We start from the raw sequence: 19,703 nt of genomic DNA on the forward strand, positions 1-19,703 counted from the left end.
ACAGTGGTAAAGGGCAAATTGCACTTTAAACATCTTGTCCAGATACGAAGTTTAAACAACCATTTTTCTATCTGGAGTTCTCAGCTGTTTAATTTCACAGTAAATGTATGCAAGTGTAACTTGGAAAGGGTAGTAGCAAGTTCGGTGTTACCACTTTGACTTACTTCAGTGTCTGTGGCTTGTTAAATGTACCTTTTCTTTTTCTTCCAACTTTCCATCACAATCAGGACAGAAACAATATGGTGAGTCTGTGTATCTCTGCTAAATGTGTGGATTATGTTGCTCAGACTTCTGCTTGCATGTGGTACTTCATGTAGCGTATAACAGTGATTTCGTACTTGACCAAACTAGGGAACCTTTCAGTGGCCAAGTCAGGTTTGTGACTTATTTCTGTGGCTTGCTCTAGTTATTTTCTTTCAAGAGCGAAGCATTCTTGTTGTGGGTTTTCCCCTCCATCAGCTTTGGAGCTGATAAGTGCTTATGGTGATGGGAACTAAGCCTTTCTCAGGTATAACTTGTTTGTAAATTAATGACTTGTTAAACAGCTGAAAGTTTCTCTGGCATGATTTAACTTTGTGTAAATAACACTCGTGAAAGTCTGTTGCTGCTACTTGCTAGAAAAGGAGACCTTATTAATGAGACTTAACTTAGTGTGGCTTTTGAAGGAATAAAAAAAAAACCACCAGCTTTATATTTTGAAAATGGAAAATGGGGATTATCCATTTCTAATAACTTCTTAAATTTGGCTCTTTTGCAGAATATTATTCAAAAGCCAGTGATATTAAGGAAGCGACGCCAGAGAATAAAAATAGAAGCAAATTGGGATCTCTTCTATTACAGGTAAAAACCTAAGATAATATGATGGTCTATGATACAAGTTATTACCTGACTGGATATTTTTTGTTAATATTTTCTGAGTTGCTTTGGCTTGATTCCAATTTCTGCTTGCCTGAAACAGTGCAAGTGCTTTGTAACAGGAACTTAGAATTTCATTTTTCATAAGATATGTTTAAGGATTTAGCTTGTATTTAGGAAAGGGGGGAATTTGGAAAGCTTCTCAAATTTTACCAAGCTACATCCTTTTTACCCTTGAATCAAGAGGAAGAGTGAGCAACAAACTGCAGGTGCAGGTCTCCATTATGTTGAAGGCTAAGCAAAGTAGCACTGAAAAGCATTGTAGCATGTTTGCATCAACCTGTAAGCTACTCAGGATGTTTTAACTGTCAGGGCGGTGAGACACTGGAACAGGCTGCACAGAGAAGTTGTGGATGTCCTATTCCTGGAGGTGTTCAAGGCCAGGCTGGATGGGGCTTTAAGCAATGTGGTCTAATGGGAGGTGTCCCTGCCCATGGCACGGGGGTTGGAACTAAATGATCATTAAGGCCCTTTCCAAATGATTCTATGGTTCTATGAGTTTGAATTGGAATAAAAATGAGCTTAAGGCAGGCAAAGAGAACGCACGTGGATACTGGATTTCAAATACTGCCACAGGTCCTAAATGCAACTTGATTACCTGTGAGTTCTTATAACTGTCAAAGTTTACAACAGAGGAGCCTCCATCTGAAAAAAGATTATCACTTTTACTTTGGCTTGGGGTGTTATGCTCCACAGACTAATAAAGCTTGACTGTTTGACAACCTCTATGCAAGCAAGCTTGGGGAAATTCTGTAAACTTAACTATTTGATTCAGTGCTGAATGTTTCTAAAGGTCACGTAGAGTCCGCTCCGCACAAATGTTGCGTGAAAGGAAGAGTTGCATGCTCCCAAACTTTAAAGTATTAAAGTGCTGCTCTTGGCTGGTCTCTGGATCCAAATGCTGTTTTGTAACTATCACTGAAGAATGTCCACTGACTGTCTTGTGACACTTGAGACATTGACTTCTATTTTCCTGCATGAACTACTCTTTTGTTGAAAACATACACTTGGTATGTGCATGTCTGCTGCCCTGCATTATTGTTCACTTGTAGCCCTTACTGGCAGATACAGTGAATAGCTTGCAAGTCTTCTGTTCATCAGCTATATGCAAATAATAAATGGAGCCAAAAGGGATGACAACAGGCATGCTTTAGTCTATGCTGACCTCCATCACTGTGGAAACACTATGCAAGTGAAAGACCATAATTACTGTAACAAACTAGAGACTCGGTGCCTTCTAATTAAGGTCCACTAGTGCTAATCTAGCTTGTCAGCTGAATCTTGTCTGCTTTTCAGATAATGTTTGAGGGATTTAAACTATGTAACTTCTTTCTTAGATTTCTTCAGGATCATGCTAGATCAAACTTGATTTGGAACTTCAAAACACGGGAAGAACTGAGAGATACTCTTGAGTCTGAGATGAGAGCATTTAATATTGACAGAGAACTTGGTAGTGCTAATGTTATCTCATGGAACCATCAGGAGTTTGAGGTAAATGACCCACTGTAGGAGAAACTGCGTATGTAAAATATGTCTACTTAAAATGTCAGTTTTATGTATCTAACTATGTGAGTAAATCTTGTGTTGACAATCCCTGACTCCAAGGTAGAGTTCTTCTGGGGTTCTAGAATATGCTGCTAAGGCTTGAGTCTGTGGACATGCATTATTGTCCTGTGCTACTCTGCAAAACTGAAAGCTCTCCAGCCTGACAAATAGCACTGTAGAGATGAAACATTGATCAGAACCCTTGATGTATTCTTGTGTTAAGAGGAAAAGAGAAGAGTTGGTATTATACTGTTGTCAAGATAAGTCATAAGTCTTGAATGTGCTCCATCAAACTTGTTTTGGGTAGTTTCATAAGTCACTTCTTCCTGATAGCAAGTTCCTTGTCTTTATTTCCATTGTGTCTCAGTGATCCTAAGGCCATTAAATATTGGGTTGCCAAACCATGAATAGGTTATGCGGCTAAAACCATGCTGCTCTCTAAATTATAGATTGAAGATACTGCTTTCACATTCTGGGAGCAGCAGTACCTAAAGTCAAAATAGCATTTCAGGCTTCTCCAAAGCAATTGATGTGGTCTTAATTGGCTTTCCCAAAACAACTTGCAAGATGTTTTCAAGTAATGTGTTTAACAGACTCTTCCTGTACTCTAGTCTTATCTCCAGTATTGTTATGATTCCACACAGCTTTATTTTGTATAATGCTAAATCAAAGCAAGGCCACGCTTGAATTCAACTGTAAGATATTCTTAAATATTCCCAATGCCATCCTTGTCACAGTACAACTTTCTAGTTTAAATTTGAGCAGAGGACTACTAGTGAAACAAGAGTACACCGCTGCTTTTGAGGAGTTCTCCTTAGTTGACCACTCTGGCAAATCAGAAATTGCAAGACATTGGGCTAATGTTTTAGGAGAAAGAACTATTTTATTTACACAACTTATCCCTATCACACAGCTACAGATTACTTCTTACCTCGATGCAGTGAATAGCTAAAGTTGTGTTTGGATTGGCATTTTTTGCACTGGCATTTAGCTTTCAAAGTTTCCTTCAAGTATGGGTCAGGCACAGGACTTCTGTGTGCCACAGTGTCTGCTCTTGCAGCTCTGTCTCTGTACTTTAGAGGTGCTAACTGGTGCAGAATCAAAAGTACAGATTTGAAACAGGCTTCCCACCTGAACTTTGCACTCTTATGTGGCTTATACTACTGGAATGTATCACGAGCGTTCTTGCAGTTACAGCCCAGGATACTTTGGGACTGGTTTGAGGGGGGCTTCTGTAACACGATCTCTGAACTCCTGCTGTCTCGGAGATTTGATTTTAAATGAATACTTTATCAGGCTATGCTGTAGGCATTTGAACTAACTATGCAGTAGTGACAAAGGCTTCTCTGTCAGCTATGCAACCTGTCACTTTGCCAAGGGAGATGGTGGCTTGAGATTGCTCTGGACGTGTATGAGTTAGTGGGCCCTCTTTGTATCATGTGCTGTGGTGAGATCTGTAGATAACTTTGTGGCCTCATAACAGTGGCTTGCAAACTATAGATAAGAAAACCATTGTAGGGGGTGGCTTTTGTAGTATCTTAGAGGTACCTCTAAATGAGGTGCTTGTCAAATGCTTAAAACCACTGAGCATTGAGGCATATGGTTAAATTTAATGTAGTTGCTCTGAAGTTAATGATGGTGCTCGTTGTGCAATTTGACTTTAGGTTGTTGGTGTGTATACTGGTGCCTCTGGGCTTTTATTACCTAGCATAATAGTGAGTATAACTAGTAATTAAATCATGCTTGTGTTTCATACTTGTAGTAACATTGAGTGCAATACCTTACAGTGGAATAACTACTTATTAAAGCTTGAGTCACTGAATATATACCGTACTATCCAAGTTTAGTTAATAAAACCAGCAGATAGTAGAAACAAGTTACTTAAAGGTCGGAAGCTGGGATTCCAGTAAGATGAGAAACTTCATTTGTTCTGGGGAGCAACAATAGTTTCTGGAGTATATTTTGTAGATGTGTGTTTCTTTAACAGCAAACTTGCAGATTTAAGTCTTCCTCAAGCTGCAGGAGGGCTTGCTAACCTTGTTGAGCTTATGGATGCAATCAAGTACAGTGTTATGCAAGCAAAAACTTAATGAAAGAGAAACTATTAACTGTTAAGTAACTTGTTCTGTGTTACAGGTAAAATATGAGTGCCTTTCTGAAGAAATAAAAATAGGGGATTATTATCTGAGATTGTTACTGGAAGAAGATGAAACTGAAGAGAGTGGAGCAATCAAAAAATCGTGAGGAGTTATTAAAATCCTATCTAATTCCCAAGGTGTCTGTTGTTTTCTTCACTAAAATCTTATCTTTTTATTAGATATGAATTCTTCAATGAACTCTACCATCGGTTCTTGCTTACTCCAAAAGTGAATATGAAATGCTTATGTCTGCAAGCATTGGCCATTGTTTATGGAAGATGTCATGAAGAAATAGGACCATTTTCTGATACTAAATACATTGTTGGGATGTTAGAAAGGGTAAGAATTATTTAAAATTACTTGATATGGTAGTTAATATACAGCTAGTCCAATATACGTTCAGATCCTTCACGTTTCTGTGAAACCTGAGTTCTGGTTTTACAGAATGTGAAGTTGCAGCATAAATACTTTTTTTTCCATGCTGTCACTAAGTGTTCCTAGTATCTCCCCTTGATTCAGTTGAAGTTTCACTAAAAATCCTGCTGATCATAAAGGTATTTCATACTAGTCTCTTTATATCTGCATTTTGTTGGCCTTAACAGGTTTTCAGGCTGTACAAAAATAGTGTGAAGGAATTTTGTGTGATATTAATCTTGTTCTTGCTTTTGAAAAATGCAGAAGCATAATGCTTTTTGAAGTGGAGAACTTTGTTCCATGTCACTTTATTTCAAAATACTAACTTCAAGAGTAGTATTAACAGCCCCAGACCTAATGAAATGGTAGCCTTAGATAGGCACATGTGATGATTTTTAGTGGTAACTACTTTGCCTATTAAGTGTCTGCTAAGTTATGTCTAGCAACTGATGCAGCTTGCAAAAATGCTTTTCCATGCCATCTAAAGAAGGGGTTCTTTACCAACATCAGTATGGGTTTTAGATACGGCTGTTGTAAGTGAAACTGAACCAATGCAGTGTCTTGTTATTTTATCTTGAGTCTTGATAGTCTCACCACAGATATAACATAAAAGACCTGTTCTGTCTGCTGGCTGAAAGGATTCTCTTTTTTTCCCCTTGTATTTGTATTAACCAGCTCACCAGGGAATCCAAACACTGTCCCTTTAGAACAGTAGACTTAGCAGAACAGTGGGTTTGAATGTCAGACCCAGGGCAGCAAAGAGGATGGAGGGGAACCAAGGCCTTTCCTCCTCAGTGGTAGGAAGCTGCGTTTATTTGCTGTGCATGAAACTGGACACTTCATAGTCATCAGTTTTATCCTGGGCATGAAAAAAGTAAATGGGTCTTTGCAGGTGCTACTATATTGACTTTTGAAGGTGATGTCTAATATGTGCTATCAAATACTAATTTGTTCTCTTCTGCTGCACTAGTGCACTGATAGGCTTGAGCGGGACAGATTGATATTGTTTCTCAACAAGCTGATCCTTAATAAGGTAAGGTGGACATGTACGCTTAGCAGTAGTTTATCAATCTTCCAGCTGTATAAAATGGTCTGAACTAGTCTTTCGGGTTTAACCTCAGCAAAAATTCAAGTCTTGAGGAAGTCTGAAAACAATGTTTGATACAGCTTTCTGGGATGTGGTAGTTGTTCTTTACTGGTGAGAAAGGTGAAGGAAACGTGTAGATATTGTGGTGATTGGACCATTCTAGTCCCTTTAGAGAATGATTTGACACTTCTCATGGTTGCTTCTTACTAAAATAAAATTGTTCAGTACTTGTAACAACTCTTATCTGGAAAATGCTTGTGTTAACTCAATTCATCCATTCACAGAAAAATGTGAAGGACCTTATGGATTCAAATGGCATCAGAATCCTTGTGGATCTGCTTACTCTGGCACATCTTCACACAAGCAGAGCTACAGTCCCTCTGCAGGTATGTGGCCTTCGTTTCTTACTCTACTCATACATTGGTTTGCTAAAAGGACGATTCTTAAAAAAAAAAAAAAAAAAAAAATCAATGTCCTCTTCACATTTCCTGTAGAAATGTGATATTTGCAGTGAAGCTAAAGCTGTTCTTATAAACATCAACTTCTAGAGCAATGTGATTGAAGCGGCACCTGATATGAAGAGGGAGAGCGAGAAAGAATGGTACTTTGGCAATGCTGACAAAGAAAGGAGTGGTCCTTACAGCTTTCAAGAGGTACCTGGCAGCTTCAAACTCAAACTTGACAAATTGTTTCCATTGTGGTGACTGGGTGTGTTTCAAACAGTGAGAGGGAAATCTGCAAACAATGCTAAATTGTATTCTCAAAGTATAACTCTTTATTTAAAGATTAAAGCTAGATGAGAGACTTGATATTGTGCCAAGAACCACAGCCTTTTTGGTAAGGCTGCCTACCCCTTCATACCTCAATTAAGCTGTCAATGGTTACTTTGTGTTTCCTGACAGAGTTGTAAATGTGTTGGAATTTCATGCAACTATAGTAGTCTGCCATATAGCAGTTAAAAGCTTGTCTTGAGTGTGAATGTTTAGGAGCAAAGGTATCTCTGAATGCTGAATCAACCACATTCATCTCTAATTTTGCAATAGATGCAGGAACTATGGAACAGTGGAAAACTGACTTCAAAAACACGTTGCTGGGCTCAAGGTATGGATGGCTGGCGACCATTACAGGTCATCCCTCAGCTGAAGTGGTGCTTGCTTGCCAGTGGCCAGGCTGTGTTGAATGAGACTGACCTTGCCACACTTGTACTCAACATGCTCATCACAATGTGTGGATATTTTCCCAGCAGGTAAATGCTAATTTTCAGCAAAAGTGGTTAACTTTCTCTGGCAGATGCATAAATTCATAAATTCTATCTTAAAGCTTCTCTTAGAAACCAAATAGTACACTAATGAACTGTATTAAAGCACCTTTTACATAGTAATAATTAATTCTGCGGGCAAATAGAGAGTTTGTACATGAGACAATACTTATATTGTGAAAGGGGCTGCAAGAATAAATGCACAAGCTATATGTGTTTCTAATGCACAGCAGCATAGTCTTACTCTTGCAGGCAGGCTCTTGTTTAACTTGGAAACAAAGCTGGTTTTAATGCATGACATTAAGCCACACTTATCAAGTCTAACAACAAACTTTGAAGTTAACAAAAAAAATAATGACACTGAATATGATCTCAATAGCCTGATACTTACGGCTTAATGAAGTTGTTCATTCTTGAAAGAGAAAAAGCACATGTGTGCTCACTGCTGTGACATTTAATTTTTTTAGGGATCAAGACAATGCTATTATAAGACCTCTGCCTAGAGTGAAGAGGCTGTTGTCAGATAGTACTTGCCTTCCTCATATTACTCAGGTAAGCAACTCTTCAAAAATGTATCTGAATGAGTAAAAGTCTGACTTATTCTACCATCTTCCCTGTGTGAATACTTTAAGTGGGACAAACACATTAAATGACACTTGTAACATCCTGCAGATCTCTGGACAAGCAGTTGTTTATTTCACTGGGTGGTGTTACAAATTTCGTGTTGTTTCAGCCAATATCTCATTAATAAGTATTTCCATCCTTAGAGATACTGAAGAGCCATCTGGACATGTTCCTTGGCAACCAGCTGTAGGTGACCCTGCTTTGTGGCAGGGGGTTCAACAAGATGACCTCCAGAGGTCTCCTCCAACTTTAAACATTCTGTGATTTGAACTTGTTATTTTTGGGCTGAAGTATTCTTTAACTGCAATTCTTGTAAATTTACTGGCTTGTCCCAATACTGAATGAGTTAAAACTTCAGTTTTGGCTAGGTAACTTGGGCTACTCAAGCACTAATATAAATGCCTGTGTTTGATTTCAGCTATTACTGACTTTTGATCCTATCCTTGTGGAAAAAGTTGCTATATTGCTGTTTCATGTCATGCAAGATAACCCTCAGTTACCTCGTTTTTATCTGAGTGGAGTGTTCTTCTTTATCATGATGTACACAGGTTCCAATGTACTTCCTATTGCAAGGTGAGGAAAAAGAATAGCTAAAAATACCTCTTGACCAGTCATGCTCAGAAATACTGTTGCTCTAAATGCTCCAGGGAGTGTGGCTTGCTAGAACCAACCCAAGATTGCAAGCAGACACCCTCTAGAAGAATTGCTATCACATGGTCTAGTCAGTTACTAAAGTGAATTGCTTATGACCCTGACAGGGAGGAAACGAGAGTGTGTCTGATCGTATAGTTCTAACAGTACAACTAAGTATGGCTTATTGTAGAGGAACAAATCATTGCAGGCACTAAATGAGTAGTCATACTCTTAGGCTACTGATATGCTAATATAGTTTTCGGTAGTAAGCAGCTATGAAAAGTGGTGGAAAAATCTAATAGCTTGTTTTAGTATTGAAGCCTAAAACAGTCTGTACTGCCTGACACAGATGCACTGCACATGCAGTTGGCTATTGCAGTTTATTCCAGTACTTTTCCTCTGAATTCAGTAGTTCATAAAAAGCTATCTTACAATTCCAGTTAAGTCTCCTCTTCTACATCAAAATGCATTGGGAAATGTTTATATGATGACTCTAGTGTAACAGGACTGTCAGCAGTTAGTGTAAGATCATATTGTTTCATCTCTGCAATGATGATCTAATGGTGCAGGGAGGGGTTTGTAGGGAAAGGTTGTCTGTCTATCAGCTGCTTTTTTTTTTTTTTTTGTGTTTGGAGAAAACAAGCTTTCAGGAGCAAGACTTTCAAACTGAAATGATGAACATACAGCAACATTTATAACATGGGAATGCTTAACTTGTTGGAGTTCCCAAGGATTTGATCGACTTTGTACAGAGTTTCATTCAGTTGTTGCTGTTACTCTTTTATCTCAAAGTAAATGTATGAGACTTGCCAGCTGGACTATATTGGTCTGCTTATCTTTCAAGGGTGCCTTAACTATCAATTAAAGAGAAAATAACTGCTGTTTCTCTTCTAGGTTTTTGAAATACACACATACAAAACAAGCCTTCAAGTCTGAAGAAGTGAGTAGACTGCCAAGTAACTGCCTCTGTTTCCAAATAGTTTTGCAAACCACCTGTAGTTGTTTTAACAATACTTGATGCTTGCTCTTTTTCAAAGTTCTCAAGAGCTAGAATTTAAGAATTATCAGGGAAAAGTGGGAGGGTATTTTAGATCTCAAGTTGCTTAGTAAGACTGAATTCAGATTACCTTTGGGATGACAATGTGATCTCTTCTGTAGACAAAAGGTCAAGATATAGTTCAAAGAAGTATACTTGGACATATTCTTCCTGAAGCAATGGTGTGTTATTTAGAAAACTATGAACCAGAAAAATTTTCTGAGATATTCCTTGGAGAATTTGACACTCCAGAAGCAATTTGGAGCAATGAAATGAGGTAACTGTTTTCCGTCAGAAGGACGAATAAATCTGAACTACATCTTATGCCGAAGAGGTCTTGTCTTTGACATTTCTAAAGAATGCCAAAAATACCTGGATTCCATGGGTTCATTGCTTCCCTGTTTGCCTTTTGCAAGGGTTATGTCCTGCATTGCCCTGTACTTGTATCAAAAATAACAGGGCGGGGAGGAGCAGAATTGGTAGTGGGGAGTGGAATATTTCCCTTAAGATCTGACAACGTGCTTTACATCTGCTTCTATCACACTTGATTTAAGTTCCTCAAATAGTGGAGTCTCCACTATTTATGTGGACTACTTTATACTTGCTGTACTCACTTATTAACAGCGCCTATCTAGGAGATATGTCTAATATTATAATACTTTTTGGGAGGCCCTAAGAATATAAATAGGTGCTGAGGGAGAGCGAAATGTCACTTTACATTGGTTTTAATAAACTAATTTTCACGACATTGAAATAGCTTTACAACAGAATAGGACTGAGTCCCATTTTGAATCCCTTCTGACGTGGTAAACTACTAGGGAAAACCTTTTCAGAAGAAATCATTGAATGCACTTGTACAGTCACTGAGGATTGAGGACTGCTTGGCAAGTGTTAAACCAAACTTTGTAACTTTTAGGCGTCTTATGATAGAGAAGATTGCTGCTCATCTTGCTGACTTCACCCCTCGTCTTCAAAGCAATACCAGAGCACTCTACCAATACTGTCCTATCCCAGTTATCAACTATCCACAACTGGAAAATGAGCTGTTCTGTAATATTTATTACCTCAAGCATCTTTGTGATACACTCAGATTTCCAGACTGGCCAATTAAAGATCCGGTAAGTAAGAAGTATTTTTGGATTTGTTTAGTTCTTACCTTTCATAGTCCTAAAAGTGGTATTTTTAAAAAAATTAAGGAAATCAAATGCTAGGTTTGTGGCAAGTAACTGATCCTGACTTTCAGTTCATAATGCAAATATGTTAAACACTTCTTTATCTTGAAACAGAATAGCCTTCATGCCATATAGCAACTACATGTTAAGTATGTCCTGATTGTGGTGATTACTAGAAAAGCAAAATAAAGTATCCAAGAAACTTCAGATAGTGTTTCAGTTGACTTCAAGTGATAGAGGGGGGATGACTCGGGGGGAAGAACTCATCAGTTCTGTGTTCTTATTTGTGCATGCTGGACAAGAAACTGAACTAACATGGTATCGGTATTTTACCTGAATTAGTGAGATCTTTTTGGTACAAGTCTGTGGACTAGATTTGTCTAAGCAGCTTTACTTATTCATGCAGCTTTGCAGTTTTTGTAGTACCAAGATGTGAACTGCATATCACTTAAGTGATTCTCCCTCTTCTAATGTGACTCTTGCATAGACATTTTAATTATAAGGTGTTCTTACCTTGAATAAAATACAGCACTGCGGTGCAGCAAAGTCTTAATCGCTTCCTGACTGGAGAAGGAACCATAATAAAAGGATTAGCCCTGTGAACTTAGGGTGATGGGTGATAAGGATTCATTAATAAGGCAGCACTTCTTAAATAAAGATGACATGTACTGGTTTGAGTATAAATGAAACACTAATAAATTGTAATTATTTAGGTTAAACTGTTGAAAGATACACTAGAAGCGTGGAAGAAGGAGGTAGAAAAGAAGCCACCTACCATGTCAATAGATGATGCTTATGAAGTCCTTAACCTTCCCAAAGGACAAGGCCAGTAAGTTGTTTTTGGTAGAGCTGTATAACTACATTTACATAAACTCTGTACACTGACAAACTGAAGTTTATCTCGGTACTCGCAACCGATCAGTGGTACCAGTTCAGTTATGTCTAGCACCTTCTTCTTTCACAGTGGAAGATTGCTTTATCTAAAAAGAAACAAAGCTTGAGAATCCATATCCAGTGTTTGAGAGAATAATTGTAAAGTGTTCAGATAAATGGAAACTTGGGGGGGAAAGAAGTGCTTTGAGCTCTGCTTCAAAACATTCACTAGGCTGTTTTACAGGACAAGCATTAGACTCAACCGTAGTGAGCAAAGAATGTGGCAGAACTTGAATATGTTCAAAGTGGAACTTGACCTCTAATCATCCTTCTTCCCCCTGCCAAATATTTTCCTCTTTTTTTGGTGATAGTATCCTTAGGATTTTATTTCCTATCTTGCCACTAGTTTCTTACTTTAGGCCTCTAAAAGGGAACTTATAGCACTTGTGTATTTTTTGTGTAATTGTGTCAAGAACAGTGCACTTATTACAAATCTTGAACTACTAACTTTTACCACTTATAGCTCATTTAGACTCTTCATTTAGAACATTCAGGGACTTTGAACACCTTCTGGTTAGTATATTCAATACAAGACATACGAAAATACTTACTATTTCTGAAATTTCCTTCTATTCTCTGGCCACATGATTACCCCCATTCAGTGTCTGCTGATGAAGCAGGATTTTCAAATTGAAATACAAGAGCTTTGTAGTTTTCACTTAATTGCAGTTACTATTAGTAAAGTTGTCAGAATCCAGCTTGTTTTTCTGTTGTGTTTTTTTTTAAATGTTACTTAATTTAATGAGACTTGTTTTCTCATAGGCATGAGGAAAGCAAGATCAGGAAAGCTTATTTCAGGCTGGCACAAAAATATCACCCAGACAAGAATCCAGAAGGCAGGGTATGTACAACACAAACTTATGGTGTTAATGAAGTGGAGACAAATTCAGCTATTATGTGTACTAAGAATTCTGATATGCCCCTCTAAATTTTTTTGCCCCTCTAAATTTTTTTGCCCCTCTAAATTTTTTTGCCCCTCTAAATTTTTTTGCCCCTCTAAATTTTTTTGCCCCTCTAAATTTTTTTGCCCCTCTAAATTTTTTTGCCCCTCTAAATTTTTTTGCCCCTCTAAATTTTTTTGCCCCTCTAAATGCTATGCCTTAGGTGAATACTAGAATACAGATTAATACTATAGATGAGTAATTTGACTGACGTCAATCAAGGAATATTAAGATTTCTATAGTCAACTGATGCAATCAGGTCAGACCCACACTGCAGAAATCATCTGGCTTAAGAGTTACACAGGACATAAATAAGCGAATTGCTCCTTTTCAAAGACAGACTGCATCCTCTGGTTATTCTTACAATCAATTAAACTGTATTTACTACTTTTGCCATAGTGGAACTGACTTAGTTTTAGCCCCTTGCCCATGGCAGAGTTTAGGAGACAGAAGAAAACTGATCTGTGAACCAGTGTTCTTAAGGTTATTCAGAGTATTTTCTGAAACGTAACAAGTCAACAAAATGTTGTGGCTGATAACCTGCAATGCTTTATTTTACCTGCATCTAAACTGATGTTGCAGACTTGTAGTAATTTAAGGGCTTCTTAGCAACTCTTGAGACTACTGTTTCTCTTTATTTGCAGGATATGTTTGAAAAGGTTAATAAAGCGTATGAATTTCTATGCACCAAGTCTGCCAAGGTGATAGATGGGCCAGATCCAGAAAACATAATTTTGATCTTGAAAACTCAAAGCATCCTCTTCAACAGGCATAAGGAAGGTAAGCATACTGTCTCAGAATAATGTTTTATATTCATTTCTTTAGTGGCCAGTATGGTCAGTTTTAATCTTCTCTGTTCTTGAGTCTGTGTTCTGTTTTCTGGCTAGCTACGGTATAGGGCTTCAAAATAGGACTTTTTCTTCCATAAAATAAATTCATCTGCAGTAAAACATAATTCAAAAAAGCATTAATAGCTTTTTGAAATTCCTTGCTCTGATACTAATCAGTTTGAATCTTCTTCTGTATATAACTTAGAGTTACAATTCTGTCTATGCAGAAAAGTCCTCACTAGTACTCAGTCACCCAGATGGTAGATTCCAAGTATAAATGAGATCATCTCATTTTCGATAGCCTCATGAGTGTAATCTTGCAGAAATTCTGACTAGTGTTAGAGTCCTCTGGTGAGTGTGCTGCAATACTACCTCTTTCACAGCCCAACTGGGAAGGAGGGATAGCCAGAGTACCCTAACCCTTGGCTCTAGCTACAGTCCCTGGCTGGCAGCTGCTGGCATGTCCAAGTCTTAGAGAGTCAACAATGTTTTGCTATGTAAGTTTTACATTATAATGGTAAACTAAGAACTTCATGTGTAATCATAGCTCTTGTCAGTTGTGTGGAGACAGTGACAATGGTAGTGTAGACTTACATCGAGTGGCTCACAATGGGCTCCAGACTGCAAGATGAAATCGTTTATCGCTGCTGAACCCTAAAGGCATGAAAAATGTAATTGTTTAAAATATGATTGCCATGTCAAACTGGAAAAGGGCCCGATAGGCTTATTGTTAGACAATCCTGGCCTAAGACAAACAAGGCTATACTCATATTTCTCTGGAGAGAAGCAAGCATCATTTGGAACGCTCTGAGCTTGGGAGCTTGCTGAGCTGGAGATAAGTCTTTTTAATCTTAAATGAGTTTCTTTCCATGAAGTTCTGTCAGCTTCTAGCATGACAGTTTTACGTGACAAAGAGTAAGATTCTCTGGACTGCTCAGTCTTGCTCCAATTTTCCCAGGTGTTGGCTTTCTTTGACTCCTTAGATATCTTCCATTGATAGTTAGGCAGTGGTTTAAATTGCTTGGACTCTACATATATGTAAACCTTGACTTTTTTCTCTTTCAGAGTTGAAACCTTACAAGTATGCAGGCTATCCTATGCTGATAAAGACTATAACTATTGAAACATCAGATGATCTTTTGTTTTCCAAAGAATCTCCTCTGTTGCCCGCTGCTACAGAACTTGCTTTCCATACTGTCAATTGTTCAGCATTAAACGCAGAAGAACTGAGAAGAGAAAATGGAATTGAGGTAAATGGAAAGAAACTGAAGTTTTTTTAGTCTTAACTTTTTCCACAGCTAAAAATCCTAGACCCTCAATGAACAGGACATCAGATGCAACTGAGAATCATTTTTGGTCTTGTTGAGACACTTGTCTGTTCTTAGTGTCTCTCTTCTGGATGCAGCGGAAGCCTCCTGCAGAGTATTACCCCTTTCTGGACATAGGCTTGTCTGTTGAAATGTGGATAAGCAAACTACATACGATGTTTCTCTACTTCTTTACAATACTCTTATCTATTCTTTCACATGCAGAAGCTCTCAAATGTGAACAAGTCACTCGAGCAGAAGGCTTTTCATTGCACATATTAGCTCACATGTGAGAATCCTATCAACTCTAAAGCACCAAAGGCTAGTACCAGCACTTGCTAGGAATCCTGCCCCTACAAACTATTTGAGCAAGGAGCAGATTTTGTCAAACGTTTCCGTTCAGCCATTAAAAATGTTTTTACCAGTTAGTGTTTTATTTCTCCCAGCCTTTTATCAGTTTTTGTTGTGACTGAACTTATGCGTCATCCAATCCTCACAGGTATTGCAAGAAGCGTTCAATCGCTGTGTAGCAGTCTTGACTCGTTCTAGTAAACCAGATGATATGTCTGTACAGGTAAGTTGCAGCAACCTTAATGAATTGAATCAGTTTCTCGGAAGACTATTTAAATAATACTCTGTGTGTATATACTATATAATCACAGAATGGTTAGAATTGAAAGGGACCTTAAAGACCACTGAGTTCCAACCCCCCTGCCATGGGCTGGGACACCTCCCACTAGACCAGGTTGCTCAAAGCCCTGTCCAACCTGGCTGCAAACACCTCCAGGGATGGGGCATCCACAGCTTCTCTGGACAACCTGTTCCAGTGCCTCACCACCCTCAGAGTAAAGAATTTCTTCCTAATATCTCATATAAACCTATCCTCTTTCAGTTTAAAACCATTACCCCCTTGTCCTATCACAACACTGCCTGATAAAGAGTCCCTCCCCACCTTTTCTGTAGGCCCCTTTTAAGTACTGGAAGGCTGCCATAAGGTCTCCCCGGAGCCTTCTGTTCTATGGGCTGAAAAGCCCCAACTCTCTCAGCCTGCCTTCGTATCATATATGATAATAAATATAAGTGTGTGTATAATATAAAATATTGTTTATTATGTATATTAAAAAATGGGAATGTAAACATGTTTTCCTTCCACATGGAACCAATAAAATATTGGGTTTTGTAGGTATGTGGATATATTAGTAAGTGTTACAGTGTAGCAGCTCAGTTTGAGGAATGCAGAGAGAAGATTACTGAAATGCCTAACATCATTAAGGACCTCTGTAGACTACTGTATTATGGCAAGGTAAGAGCTCCTTTCCTTTGCCTAAATGGGTATTTAGCTGATAAATATTTAGGGGAATGTTCTGCTTTTAAGGGAAACAGGACAATTGCAGAGGCTAATCAAATGCTTCTGTAAGATCCCAGCTAATCATTATGGGATACAGAACTCTATTGCCTTGTTCTCAACACTTGTATTTGAATCCATTTAGTGGACTTAAAAGGCAGAAGTATCTGAAACTTTATAGTGATTGCATTTTAACTGATTTGTCTAGCTGATTGGTTTAGTTTACTAAATCAGCAGATAAAAGTAGTAGAGCTAGATGTTATGTAAGCAGATAGACTCCTATATCAGCATAAACTCTGGGAACAGTATTCAAGAAGGTTTTTTTGCCATTTACCTCTTTAGAAATTGTCTCATGTCATAAATGTTGAACTCTGAATCAAGAAAGGAAAGCTTGTCTTGAGCTTTTCATATGGGGTACGTGAAATAAGAAGACTAAGATTATAATAATTGACTGTAGCTGTTTGTGTTCTTTAATGTCTGCAGAACACACGTATTGCCATAAAAAGCTCACCTGGGAATCTCTGCCACCTTCTTGAATTGTTTTTCCATCAGTTCTTCAATACTCTTTCTCATCATATGAAATAACTATTCAAGTACTCTTCTTTGAAGGATGTGGACTGATTAGCCATGTTTTTGATTACCCAGACACTTAACTTCAACTGCAGATCTCATTCTCTCTACTTCAATTTTCATCCCTGTTCTGCTTAGATCGTACTCTAGAATTAGCAAGTTTTGGCTTTAAGTCTTTGGTAAGGAAGCCAGTTGGCTTTCTTTGGTTACAAGTACTAAGGCAAACTTTTTTTCCTCCCTCAGAACATACCACGAGTAGCTTCTTTGGGAGTAGAGTGTGTTAGCTCCTTTGCCTTAGATTACTGGCTACAAACACACTTGTTCCAAGCTGGAGTTCTCTGGTACTTACTGGGTTACCTCTTCAACTATGACTATACGCTAGAAGAGAGCGGAATTCAGAAAAGCGAAGATTCAAATCACCAGGTAATCTTAACAAAGGTGTATGCTTTCAGACACCAACAGTTGTTGCTTGCCATCTCTTATTAACAAAATAAGTGTATTCAAATATTTGATAGAGTCCTTGAATTACGTGAACAGTAATGTTAACAGAGCAGTTTTTGAATGGGATTTTTGTGTAGTAGTGTAAATACTGTTTTTTGAGTTTGTTTTTTTTTTTTTTAAAGAGTAGCTCATGTTATGAGTTCAAATTTTAAAGCTGCAAAACCTGTAGTTTTTAATAGACTTAATACAGGAGACTTTTATCTATAGTGAACAGTAAAAAAGTAAACATGCTATCAGAAGAAAGTTCTTTTCTCTTGAGGCTCGATTGAAGGAATTGTCTAGTGGTACCATGACCTTATCTGAAATTTCTACTTTAGAGCTATATTGTTCCCTTTGCCCCAGGGCTGTGTAAGTGGCTTCACACCTCCATTTCCTTAAATCGTGAGGTTCTGAAGTATGGCATTTCTTCCTCAGCTACTGGATGAGATGAGCTTTGAACAGTCTATTGTAGTTACTAACTCTTGTATTGCTGTCATAAAAGGTCATTATGCCGATAATGACCGTGTTAGCAGGAACTATTGTCTGGTCAGAAGCTATTACACTAAATAGCTTCTGTAGCTTTCAGCTCATCTTGGTGCCCCGGTTTTTCCTACTTATCAGTGCTTGTGTATAACTGCATTTATTAAGCCCACAACACAGTGATCATATTGTGCTGTTCTGCATCACCTACTGTTTTATTAAACATCAGTGCATAATTAGCGATGCAGATAAATAGGGCATACCAGTTCTGTTCATTCTGGTGCATAAGTGTTGGAAAACTCTTTCTAGCTACTCTAATATTTCTTCAGTAAGCTCTAGTTTTTTATCATAACTGTCCTTGTATTTTTCAGGAGGTAGCAAATAGCCTTGCTAAGCTCAGTCTCCTGGCCTTGAGTCGCCTTGGAGGGTATCTTTCTGAAGAACAAGCTACACCTGAAAACCCAACGATCAGGAAAAGCTTGGCTGGAATGCTGACACCCTATATTGCAAGGAAACTCGCTGTGGTCAGTCCTACTGAGGTAAGCATCTGTTGGCCAAAACTTTCTCTAGTGATTTATGGAAGGATTACCTGGTCACTTCTGAAAAACTGAACTCTCTTAAACCAACCTGATAGAGAGAATGGCAGTGCAATGTTTTTGGTTTTTTTTTTCTTTGCAGTTGGAGTAACTGCAAGGAAAATAAACTGGTATAGCCTCAAACACTATAGACAGGAACATTACACTGTAGAATAATATTTGCCAAACAAATATGGGAGCAAAGAAGTTGAATTAATTGTTGAAGGTTTAAGGATATAATGATGATGGAGAGCAAAGGCTAAACTTTTCCCTTTAAAAATGGTGCCAAGGAAGTCAGCTATAAAGAGATACTGCAGGTAGTTGCTGCTCACTGTCAAAAATAGGAGAATCTGAAGTAAGTGTGGCTCAAAGTAGAATAAAGAAAAACTAAAATATAGATTGTACTGTATGACATAACTTACACATACTGTTTTGCCCAGTATGTGGGAAACATGACACTTTAAACTTGCTTATGAAATTGCTCTAGTTGTTAATGAGATTGGATTAACTAATATCATGAAACACACTGACTGTACCTGGTGATCCAAAACTGTTGCAAACTTGTTATGTCATGTAAATTGCATATTTCTTAGACTCTGAAGATGCTTACCAGTAACACAGAGAACCCCTACTTGATCTGGAACAACGGGACAAGAGCTGAATTACTGGAGTTTTTGGAATCTCAACAAGAAAGCATGATTAAGAGAGTAAGACACTCTAAATTCCAGTACTATTATTTTTTTTTTAAACTCTCTCATGTTTTGGTACATCCACTTGTACTGCAGCGGTATAGTTAATATAAGTATCCATTTTTGTCTACTCCTAAGTCACTTCATTCAGTAGTCTTAAAAGAAAACAAAAAACCTAAGTGTTTGCTTGGGTTTTTTCTTGTAATGTTTCAGTCTGTCTTGAGCTTCTGACTTTTGCTAAAGCTTTAAGTTTTCTGTTCAAGTATTGTCTATTTCATTATTGGGTTATAGCTTTACACTTTCTACAAGATTATTTTCTGTCTGAGCTTGTGCTGTGTATCTCTGTTTAAAGGGTGATTGTGACAAGAGCTACGGATCTGATTTTGTCTTCAGTGACCATGCAAAGGAACTTATTGTGGGAGAGATTTTTGTGAGAGTCTACAATGACGTCCCTACCTTCCAACTAGAGGTGAGACGTAGCTAAAACCTTCCTGTTGAAACTAGTATTTGGAATGTTACTTCTTCATCTTTATCTATCTGTCAGTGCAAACAGAATGGAGAAAATACAAAATCTTATGGAAATTTCCTTCAACGTGATCTGCATGTTATGGGATATCTCTCTATTGGAACAGAATAAATTAAAAAGAACAATGAGTTTGTCATAAGATGTGCTGCTTCGGATGACTTAACTTTTCTCTACAAGCTTGCACTGCAAACACTCAGGTTGATTC

General features: G+C 38.0%; 1 protein-coding gene across 1 annotated transcript in view; it reads left to right on the plus strand.

Annotated features, from left to right (window-relative positions):
• DNAJC13 (DnaJ heat shock protein family (Hsp40) member C13) overlaps positions 1 to 19,703 on the plus strand; it is a 50,224-nt gene that overhangs the window by 17,719 nt on the left and 12,802 nt on the right. Inside the window, exons 20-42 of the mRNA XM_082499313.1 lie at positions 758 to 840; positions 2,253 to 2,406; positions 4,597 to 4,700; positions 4,778 to 4,937; positions 5,983 to 6,045; positions 6,384 to 6,485; positions 6,648 to 6,752; positions 7,143 to 7,345; positions 7,825 to 7,909; positions 8,400 to 8,554; positions 9,509 to 9,554; positions 9,773 to 9,927; positions 10,567 to 10,768; positions 11,536 to 11,651; positions 12,518 to 12,596; positions 13,341 to 13,476; positions 14,592 to 14,776; positions 15,333 to 15,407; positions 16,017 to 16,136; positions 16,992 to 17,171; positions 18,080 to 18,247; positions 18,877 to 18,990; positions 19,325 to 19,441. Coding sequence (XP_082355439.1) covers positions 758 to 840; positions 2,253 to 2,406; positions 4,597 to 4,700; positions 4,778 to 4,937; positions 5,983 to 6,045; positions 6,384 to 6,485; positions 6,648 to 6,752; positions 7,143 to 7,345; positions 7,825 to 7,909; positions 8,400 to 8,554; positions 9,509 to 9,554; positions 9,773 to 9,927; positions 10,567 to 10,768; positions 11,536 to 11,651; positions 12,518 to 12,596; positions 13,341 to 13,476; positions 14,592 to 14,776; positions 15,333 to 15,407; positions 16,017 to 16,136; positions 16,992 to 17,171; positions 18,080 to 18,247; positions 18,877 to 18,990; positions 19,325 to 19,441 — 2,907 coding nt within the window. The remainder of the gene's footprint in view (positions 1 to 757; positions 841 to 2,252; positions 2,407 to 4,596; positions 4,701 to 4,777; positions 4,938 to 5,982; positions 6,046 to 6,383; positions 6,486 to 6,647; positions 6,753 to 7,142; positions 7,346 to 7,824; positions 7,910 to 8,399; positions 8,555 to 9,508; positions 9,555 to 9,772; positions 9,928 to 10,566; positions 10,769 to 11,535; positions 11,652 to 12,517; positions 12,597 to 13,340; positions 13,477 to 14,591; positions 14,777 to 15,332; positions 15,408 to 16,016; positions 16,137 to 16,991; positions 17,172 to 18,079; positions 18,248 to 18,876; positions 18,991 to 19,324; positions 19,442 to 19,703) is intronic.

The sequence above is a fragment of the Vanellus vanellus genome (genome assembly GCF_965231255.1).
Source record: "Vanellus vanellus genome assembly, chromosome: 2".
NCBI classification, from domain to species: domain Eukaryota; kingdom Metazoa; phylum Chordata; class Aves; order Charadriiformes; family Charadriidae; genus Vanellus; species Vanellus vanellus.